This window comes from Petaurus breviceps, unplaced genomic scaffold (assembly GCF_028583685.1).
Source record: "Petaurus breviceps papuanus isolate PSGF00001 unplaced genomic scaffold, PetGlider_PUasm1.0 140, whole genome shotgun sequence".
NCBI lineage: Eukaryota > Metazoa > Chordata > Mammalia > Diprotodontia > Petauridae > Petaurus > Petaurus breviceps.
The window spans coordinates 34,560,982-34,571,341 of NW_027185698.1; the positions used below are offsets into that span (position 1 = coordinate 34,560,982).

The 10,360-nt window shown below is 38.6% G+C and overlaps 1 protein-coding gene across 2 annotated transcripts in view; it reads right to left on the reverse strand.

Moving 5' to 3' along the window:
- Positions 1 to 272: 272 nt before the first annotated feature.
- EVC2 (EvC ciliary complex subunit 2) overlaps positions 273 to 10,360 on the reverse strand; it is a 190,675-nt gene continuing 180,587 nt past the window's right edge. For both annotated transcript variants that reach the window (XM_069070014.1, XM_069070019.1), the window contains 3 exons: positions 7,521 to 7,717; positions 5,309 to 5,410; positions 273 to 1,005 (listed from right to left, as the gene is read on the reverse strand). In XM_069070014.1, coding sequence (XP_068926115.1) covers positions 678 to 1,005; positions 5,309 to 5,410; positions 7,521 to 7,717 — 627 coding nt within the window. In that variant the 3' untranslated portion in view covers positions 273 to 677. The remainder of the gene's footprint in view (positions 1,006 to 5,308; positions 5,411 to 7,520; positions 7,718 to 10,360) is intronic.

Sequence of the window (10,360 nt, forward strand, 5' to 3'; positions counted from 1 at the left end):
TTTAAGATGTCTAAATAGTTATAAAAAATTTTAGTTCCTATGCCCCAGGCTAAGAAACTTTGCTTTACCCCATTAATCACTAAGTATGGTCTCTAGTCCTCTCAGTATCCTACACAACTCTTAATATTTACAGTGGTCAAATGTGTTCCAACCAGAAAAATACTCACGTATTCCTCCCATCTTCGCAATACCCTCATTCTTACACAAAGAACACACAGTCATAACCAAAAAGAATCTGCACCCAAAGTAAGAGCGGAAGCATTTCTCCATAGTTTGTTTCAAAATGAAATTTATTTTAAAATGGTCCACATTTACACAAAAATAAAATATTGGAATAAACACAGGAACATGACTCACTTTAGCAGTCTAATGGCTCTTTTCTCTTAACGTGCAAGAGGTAACCTGGCCAAATGTCAGGGAAAATTGATGAAGGCTCTCAAGTCTATTTGTTGAGACTCAGTCGTGCACACTACCATGGTCCTGGCTTCATTTTATGCCTTGCTCTCCTTTGCCCAGAAAGCAAATGTTCTCTGGGAAGTCCATTCTCAGACTCAATACAACTAGGCAAAGATTAAAACAGAAACCGGGCCAATGGCTATGTGTGTGTCTGTTTCATATTTGCAACTTATAGTAAGGTTATACAAAAAATACAAATGTATTTAAACTTGTATTGGCATTTAGAGGTCAATGTTTTGATTTTCAGTGGAAGGATAGAATTTCCTGCCTTCTTTACTACCTGGTGTTGAGGCAGCCAATGAGGCTTTCTTGGAGTTCAGAAAGTTCTTCTTCTTTCTCTTTGATGAGACAGAGAGAGAGATGGTAGGCTCTTCTAGATTTCTGAATATGAAGACTTTCTCACCTGTGCTTAATAAGTCACTCATTTCTGCACCTCTAATGTGGACTTCAGAGGTCTGGCCGACATAATCTGCTGAAAGTTTTGGCAAGCTTTGTCTTCGGAATAATGCCATTTTTTCCAGGAGGGGAAGATATTTCTTCTTTAATATGCTAAATGAATAAGATATATAAGGTTAGAATCTTTAGAAAAAAAGATAACATGGGGAAGGAAATGAACATGATTTATGTGTGTGTGTGTGTGTGTGTGGTGAGGGGGGCTGGAGAAGGCAGGGGTCTTGGACTTGTGATTCCATTCATGTAGTGAATTCCTGGTGCAGAAACTCTTCTCTACTGCTTCAGATTAGGAACTCTACTATAACTGATTGTTTGGGCCACGAGAAGTTAACTGGTTATATGATTAGTATATGTCAAATGTAGGACTTGAACCAGGTTCCTTTCAGACTCTAAGGTTAGTTCTCAATCCACTATGCAACAATGCCTCATTGTATACAGGATAAATAAATAGAAGAAGCAGCTCAAAACTTATGCTTTATAGGAAGCCTTTCCTAGTCTTCCCATTTCTCCCCCTCCCTAATACCTTCCCTCTTGTATTGCCTTCTGACTACTCTATGTATGTCTTATGTGTAATATATAGAGGCAGCTAAGTGGCCCAATGGATAAGAGGGCTGGACTGGATTCAGGACAACTTGTTCAAATCCAACCTCATACACTTATTAGTTTTGTGACCCAGGGGAAGGTGTGTGTGTGTGTGTGTGTGTGTGTGTGTGTAATAATCCCTACTCTATACGAGGTAGCTAAGTGTAGCAGAGAGAACACCAGGGTATTCATTAGCAAGGCATATTTTCAGAAGAGATTTTAGAAGATGAAATGACCTGCCCAAAGTCATGCTTGGAACCCATTTCCTCTGACTCTAAATTCAGTGCTCTCTGTCTGCTTCAGTTTCCTCAACTATAAAATAGGGATAATAACGCCTATGTCCCAGGGTTGGTGTGAGGATCAATTTAGGTAACATTTGTAAGATGCTGTTCAAACTTTAAAGTGCTATGTAAATGCTAGTTATATTATCATCACCATCACCATCATCCCTGGAAAACACATCTACCCTTGGTCCAAGTATTTAAAGCTGTTGAACTCAAAAATGTCAGAGAACTACCACAGAATTATAATAACAGGCTTATTATATTGAGAGCTTGAACTACGGCCTCAAAGGCCCTCTTGCCCAAGCCCCTCATTTTGCTAGGCCATGGGAATATGTGTGTGTATATAAATATATATGGAATTATGTATATGTAATGTGTAATTATATATATATAAATAATATAAAATAATGTATTATACATATATTATAGGATGGTATGAATACCATATGTAATGTTATATTATGCATAATACCATATGTAACGTTATATTATATATACTATATATTATGCAATATTGTAATATACCATTATGTATAATATAATGTATAATTCACATAGTATATACAATATAGTATACTATATATTATGTGTGGTATACTATCATATATAGTGCATATATAATATATTAATACATCTATATTAGGACATATATTTATATATATTCATACATATATAATTGTGTATATGTGTGTATACATAATAATCCCTACTCTACATGAGATAGCTAAGTATAGTAGAAAGAACACCAGTGTATTCATTAGAAAGGTATATTTTCAGAAGAGATTTTAGAAGATGAAGTGCCCTGCCCAAAGTCATGCCCAAACCCATTTCCTCTGACTCTAAATTCAGTGCTCTCTGTACACCACCTTATTCCTCTTTCATGCTACCTACATCACAGGGATGTTGTGTGGAAAACACTTTATAAACTTTGAAATGCTATTGAAATCAACAGCAACTTATTTCAATTCAGTCTACAACTTCTGTTATGTTCAAGTTACTACACTAGGCACTAAGGTACTAAGGCTAGAAAGATAAACTAAGGTAGCCCCTTTCTTCAAGGAGTTTGCAACTTAATGAAGGAAGCAAACATGTTCATGTGGAATTATGTAATAGTGACTGATAAGTAAAAGGAAATGCCCAGGCAAAATTTAATGACAGATTTCCATTTTCAGTTGAGGAGGGGGGCAAGAGGGAAGGCTTCATGGAGGAGGTAGGTTCCTGTACTAGTTCCAGAGGAGAAATGTGGACGGCACGCCAAGAGGAGGCCAGGGAGAGAATAGGGTGGGGAGATGCAGCTGAAGATGGACAGTAACACAGAACAGGAGACCCAGGAGCCTCTGATAAGAAGCAGGCTGCTCTGGGGAGTAGGAGGGAGGCCCAGAGTGACACAGTGGATGTCTGTTAGCCATGACCTACTTTAAGCAATAAATAACAATCATGGCAACTTATGAGGGACGTAGACTAATATAAAAACATGAAATAAAGTGAGGATCTTGTTTCCTTTACTTGGGAAGGAGAAGTGTTTGTCAAATCTGGCTTTTATTGCTTATTCTTTTAGGGTACAAACAACATCTGTTCTTGGGATAATGAAGGAATAAATTGGGAACAAAGATTAATGTTTAATCAACTGTACTTGCTCACAAGCTGTGTTTAAATGGCTCTGAAACAACTGGTTGAGAAGGGAAAAATTCAGTCATTCACCAAGTCATTCCCTTTGCATGGTGTTAATGGACCAGTTTGGATTTTTTTTAATCAAACTGGAAGATTTCTGCTCACAAACTAAACTTCATAAACCTGGGGGAAAATAAAGGGCTTCATGTGGAAGGTGATGTTTGAGTTGAGCCTTGAGTGAAGCTAAGAATTCTGAGATGCAGAGATGAGGCAGGAGAGTCTAGCCCATGTAAATAAGGCCTGAGAGAGGAGAAACTAAGTGTCAGAGGTGAAGAACAGCAAGAAGGTTGGTATGGCTGAACAGAGGGTGAACAAAGGGGAATAATGTGAAATAAGACTGGAAAGGCAGGTTCGGGCCAGGGAAGGGGTTTAAATGCCAAAGAGAGGAGCTCATATTTGATCCTAGAAGAAATAGGGAGCCACTGAAATTTAATGAGTTAAGAAATGACATGGTCATTTCTGGTTTCATGGTCAGACCTGGGTTTTAGGTAAATCACTTTGACATTTAAGTGAAGGATGGATTGGAGAAGTGAGTAGTGAGGCAGGGGGCTAAATGAGAAGGCTATTATTGCCATGATGCTAGCAATAGGTGAGGAGAGCTTTTCTTTTGTCGTTTTGTTTTGTTTCTTCTTTCTCGAGGTTCCTCCCATTAGTTCTAATTCTTCTTTACATCAGGACTAATATGGAAATATGTTTAATATGAATGTATAAGTAGAGTCTATATCAGATTGCATGCCATCTTGGGGAAGAAGAGAAAATTTAAAACTCAAAATCTTATGGAAGTGAATGTTGAAAATTAAAAATAATTAATTATATATATTTTTTTAAAAGTTGAAGACTTACTAACCATGTGACTGTGGACTTAATGCCAATTGCCTTCCAAGAAACAAAAAAAAAGTTGAGGAGAGCCTGTACAATGGTGGTAGTTTTTATGAGGAGAGAGAAGGGGATGGAAGACAGGAGTGTGGAAGATATAGAAATGACAAGAGTCAGTCACTGATTGCATATGTTCGATAAATCTAAGTAAGATAACAGAATTGTTACTGATATGTGTCTGTGGAGGTAGTTTTCTCACTAATTGTTTCCTATACTGATGAAATCCTAGGTCTAGATGTCTTATAATAATCACCAATTCTCCTCCCGTCCTTCTCCCATCACATTAATGAACGCTAATTAGCATTCTTTGGACATTAAGACCATTTCAAATTCACCTAATGTATCCAGCCTCCACATCTTTTCATCTTACACACAAGGAGGGCATGAGACTTCATCAGATTCTTTGTGGAAATTCAGATATACTGTGCCTAAGAATTCCCTGTCTCTACCAGTCTAGAATGCTAGAAACATCAGAAAAACATGTGAACATAAGCCTTATTTATGTGCACCTATTAATGTACTCTATTAATTAGATAATTAAAATAATAGATATAGGTAACAGTACATTGTTAGAGGCAAGAAGTAGTTACTGGACTCTTATTTTCATCTAAAGGTCACCAATATGCTAAATGAGAGGTTTTTAGTCTGGGGTCCACAGATCCCCCCCTTAGGCATCAGTAGATAGATTTCAAGGGGTCTATGAAATTGGATGGGGAAAATGGCATCTTTAGTTTTCTAGCTTCTAACTGAAATGGAGCATTTCTTCCAGTTGTAAATTTAACAAAAATATATTCTGAAAAGGCGATCCATTGGCTTTATCAGTCTGCCAATGGACACCATGGCACAAAAAAGTTTAAGGACCTCTATTCTAAATAAAAAATTCCCATACAAGCCCAGCATCCGCAAACTTCTGAAGAGAGTGCAGGTGACAGGCAGCAGAATATATTAGTTTCCCCCTTTTGCAAATTCTGAAAGCCTGTCATTACCTTTCTTTCTTCTGCTGAGCTGAAAGTGTCTTTTCTAATCCTGTGCTGATCAGATCTTGTCTTAGTTTGATCTCTAAAGCTTCCCACAGCTCCTGATGCTTCCTAAAAACCAAAAAAAAAAAAAAAAAAAAAAATTAAAAATTTTTCTTGTATGAGTATTTTAAGCTGAAAATAATCAATCATTAGTTTGAAGAGAAAACATAATAGCTCAATTTGCCACTGAGCTCCCCACAATACAAAGGCACATGCAGGGATGACTGGTTGTACTCTTTACCTCTTAAAATTTCTTCTGAAGACATGTGGCTAGTGGAGAAAGAACTGGTAAGGTCATTGGAATTAGTGTTAGAAGGGACCTTACAGATCATCTGGGCCAGGGGTGGGGAATCTGCATCCTTAAGGACACATGTGGCCCTCTAGGTCCTCAAGTGCAGCCCTTTGTCTCCACGATTGTGGCCGTCCAGGTCCTCAAGTGTGGCTCTTTGACTGAATCCAAATTTCATTTGTTCTATGAAGTTTGGATTCAGTCAAAGAGCCACACTCAAGGACATGTAGGGCCACATGTGGCCTTGAGGTCAAAGGTTCCCCACCTCTGCCAGTCTCCTTATTTTACAGATGAGGAAACTAAGGATCCACAGATTAAGTGACTTAAGGTCACACAGGTAGTAAGTTGCAAAACCCATATTCTGATTCAATTCTTTCTACTAAAAATCTCATTCTACATCCACTGTGCTATACTTGCCTCTCTGGTCTATTAAGGACCAAGCTACAGGGCTCTAGTATCTGTTTCAGGATTGAAATTCTACCACCCTGGTTAGAGAAAGTTAATAAAAGAGGTAAAGATCAAGGTAAGCCTTAAAGGGCCAGAAGGATTAACTACAATTACAAAAGTCAATATGTTATAAAACCTAAAGTAATACTGATTGCTAAGTAAAGTTCACTAAATTATTATACTTCAACACCTGGGTGGATCTAAGAGAATCATGGATACATCTTCCACCAAAGCAGATAATAACCCATTCAAGCCTTTTCATCTAGTCCATGCTGTCCATTAATCTCCCAGGAAGGATCCACACTACACTATACCATATATACCAAAAGATGCTTCCACTATGCTAGGTTTTATATATGGAACAAGAAAAATGAAATGATTCCCTGCCCTAAAGGAGATAATCTCTTGGTAATGCTTAACATATTCATTAGAGACTTCATCAAAATTAATAAAATTATGGAATCCAGTGCAACATTTGGAATCTTCATTTCTCATTTTCATGGCAGACTGCCTCCTCTAGTCACATATGTCCTTATGTTGCCTTTTTTATATTATTTCTGGCCCACAAGTCACTATTGGTGAGTCCTGCATTCTATTTATACCTAATAAGTTAATTTAGTTACACTGTTATCAAAATTTTAAAAATCGAAGATACCTTGTTCATGCCCATTATGCTCTAAATGGAATTAAAAAGGGACATATGACAAATCAAATGATGGAGTGGAAAGACCACAGAACACAGAGCCAGAAAACCAGGAGTAATATGTAAATGAGTAAAAAGAGTAACAATTTGAGGGTCAGAAGACCTGAGTTCACATCATGACTACTTGGGTGTCTTTAGGAAGGTCATTTAATTTCTACAGGCCTCAATTTCCTCATCTGTAAAATGGGAGATGAGACTTGTTAGTTCAGTAGTTTTTCAGTCATGTCCAATTCTTTGTGACCCCATTTGGGGTTTTCTTGGCAGAGATACTGGAGTGGCTTCCCATTTCCTTCTCCAGGTCATTTTACGGAGGAGGAAACTGAAGCAAATAGGGTTAAGTGACTTGCCCAGGGTCACAAAGCTAGGAAGAACCTGAGGCCAGATTTGAACTCAGGAAAACTTATCTTCCTTACTCCAGACCCAGTGCTCCATGCGCTGCACCACCTTCCTGCCCTAAGACTTGAGTCTTGGCTCTGCCATTTATGTAAATTTGGCTAGATCACTTAAATTCTAAGTTTGTTTTCTTTTCTGAAAAATGCTGAGGATTTGGGGGAAGGAGATTAATTGATCTCTAAAGTCCCTCCAGGCTTTAAATCTCATTAATTTTTAGAAAGAGACCTCAAGATGCATGTCTACAAACACGGCTCTTAGTGAAATATACACATAATTCCCTAAAGTAATTGACTTCATTCACCTTCCCCGAGCCATACGTCCTCCCCCAAGCCTGACAAAGAGCTCACCTCTTCATACTGCTGTCTGCAGGAGCTTCATTATTGTCACTTTCAATGAGGTTGTCTGCGTACTTATCGCTGACTGCATCCAGAACAGAGAGGAGCTCTGTCTGTGAACTTGAAGGCAGCATTAGGCACAGGAGCCTGTGCAGCATCCCCACTGGAACCATTGTCAGTTTGGATAAATAAGATGCCAATCGCAGCTCCTACAAGAGTTAATGGAGAGAGTTCAAACGCTCGCAGTGCACAACCTTCGCGATGAGCAGCTTTTAATTTCATTTGGCCTTTTAAGTTTTCTCCCAGAGAGATACAAGTTTTAGCAGTTCAGCTCTGCCAATACTTTCCCAGATCCTCAGATCTCTCCTTCTCTCTTTCTCTCCTCTCTTCTCTTTCTTTCTTCTCTCTCTCCTCTCTCTTCTTTCTTTCTTCTCCTTTCTCTCCTCTCTCTCTTTCCCTTGCTTTCTTTCTCTCTCCCTCTCCCTCTTTCTCTTTCTGTCTCTCTCTCTCTCCTTTCACACCACATATATGATTTAGTCAGCAAAATATGTCCCTTTGACAACTTCCATTATTACCACTCACTCCTAGTTCTTCTTTTTGCCTGTTACTGCCTAGAGTAAAGGAACCGAGCTTTGGTTTATAGCAAACAACATCCAATTAAAAGAATCAAAACTTGCAAAATTTACTTGATGTAAAGGAATAATTTTTAATGTGAAAATAACTTACTTGAATATATCAAAGATCTGTGCCTTCTCTGTGGTTTGGGTGCTGCTTCTGTTACTATATGTCACCACTCCCCCTATTTCTTATTGTACTTTAGTATAGAGGTGTCAAATATAGGCCTGCAGGTCATACACAGTCCGCAATACTTCCTAGTGAGGCACAAATCAGATTAAGATGAAACTGGGGGGCGACCGGTGGCGCAGTGAGTGGAGCACTGGCCCTGGAGTCAGGAGGACCTGAGTTCAAATCCAGCCTCAGACACTTAACACAAAAACTAGCCGTGTGACCTTGGTCAAGTCACTTAACCCCAATTGCCCTACCGCCCCCTCTCCCCCAAAAGAAAAAAAAAAGGTGAAAATGGGAAAAATTGTTAACAAAATAAACAAAAATACAATAAATTGCAAAATAATCTAGGTCAATTGTTGAACCACCAGGATTCTTGTGTATGGTTTAGTGACCTGCATATCCATTTGCATTTGACACAATACTTTAGTAAACAATTTTCATGAGTTTAGTTTAGTGACCTGCATATCCATTTGTATTTGACACAATACTTTAGTAAACAATTTCCATGAGTTGCTAGGAACAAAAACAGTCTTTACAAATCCTCTGATCCCAAGCTTATCCCCACATAGCTATGAGAGTTTCTTGACAAAAGAAATCTAGTCCATTGTTGGGTCTGTACTCAAAAAGTCTTAACCCATTATTGCTCAGAGTAGATTTCTGTGATTTTCAAGAACATAGAATCACTGCCAAGTCATTATGAGGCATCAAACCATGCACTCAGAGCTATAAAAAATCTCAGAGGTCATCTAATCCCATCCCTTCATTTTGATGATGAAGAAATTGAGACCAAAAGAAAGGAAGTGACCTGTCCACAGTCACACAGCAAATAGAAGAAGTGGGATTTAACTGAAGGCAACTCAACCATCCATTACTCAAAGGGCGAGTTTAGTTGAGATGAAAATAAATTAAAAACCTGAGGGAGACACCTGTGAAATCTACCTCATGGGATGCTGCAAATTTCAAAAGAGATAATATGTGAAAGAAAACTTTGGTAAAAATACAAAGCATTGCATCGTCTAAGGGGCTGCCATTATGCCAAGAAGCAAGAAGCATGGGGCAGTGGAAAGAGCTATGATTTAGGATGAAGGAGACTGGAGCTCTTGTCCTAAGTCTGCCACTCACCCCTTCTGAAACCTCAGGCAAGCCTCACTTCCTCATCTGTAAAATGGACAGACTAATCTAAATGACTGAAGCTTTTTAGTTCTGACATTCTATGGTTACATATTTATTGTGGGGAGGCAGCTAGCATGACATAGTGGGGTAAAACAAAACAAAACCTAGAGGGACGGCCAGGTGGCTCAGCAAGTAAGAGCACCGGCCTCAGTGTTGGGATGACCTGGGATCGAATCCGGATCCGGGCTCAGACATTTAGCACCCACCCAGAAATAATTGGCCATGTAACCTTGAGCAAGTTACTTAACCCCAATTGCTTTAAAAAAAAAAAACCTTGCCTAGGTGTCAGAAGACCTGAGTTCAGGCCTCAACATCTACTACTCACTAATCACAAAGATAAAATCATGCATCTCTTTAAGCCTCCACTTGTTCATCTGTAAAATGGGCCTAGTAAACACTTACACCACACAGGATCACAGGATTTGGAGCTAGAAGGATCTCTAGACAACATCTTGTGTTACCTAAGAAATAATTGAGGCCCAGAGACTGTAACTCATTCAGGGTCAGATGGGTAATTAATGGAGATAGAATTCAAACATAATGAGTTCAAGGCTCTGTACATTATGCTCCTTCACAGGATTGTTGGGTGATAGTGAATTCAGAAGTGCTTTGTAAACTGTAAAGTATTACAAGTTAGTAATTATTATTATAAATGAAGCTATAGATATGAAGTGCTTTCTAACCATAAAGCGACACATAAGTTACTTTAAAGATAATAAATATACAATCCTGCTTTAGGGAAGCACAGAATGCAAATACTGTTTCAGGAAGATGAAGCTGGCAGCAGTGTAGAGACTGAGGGCAGGATACTGAGAAAACAGACTGGGGGCAGGAGAATAGCTCTATCACAGTTATAGCTCTCAATGGAGATAGAAAGAGAGAGAGAGAGA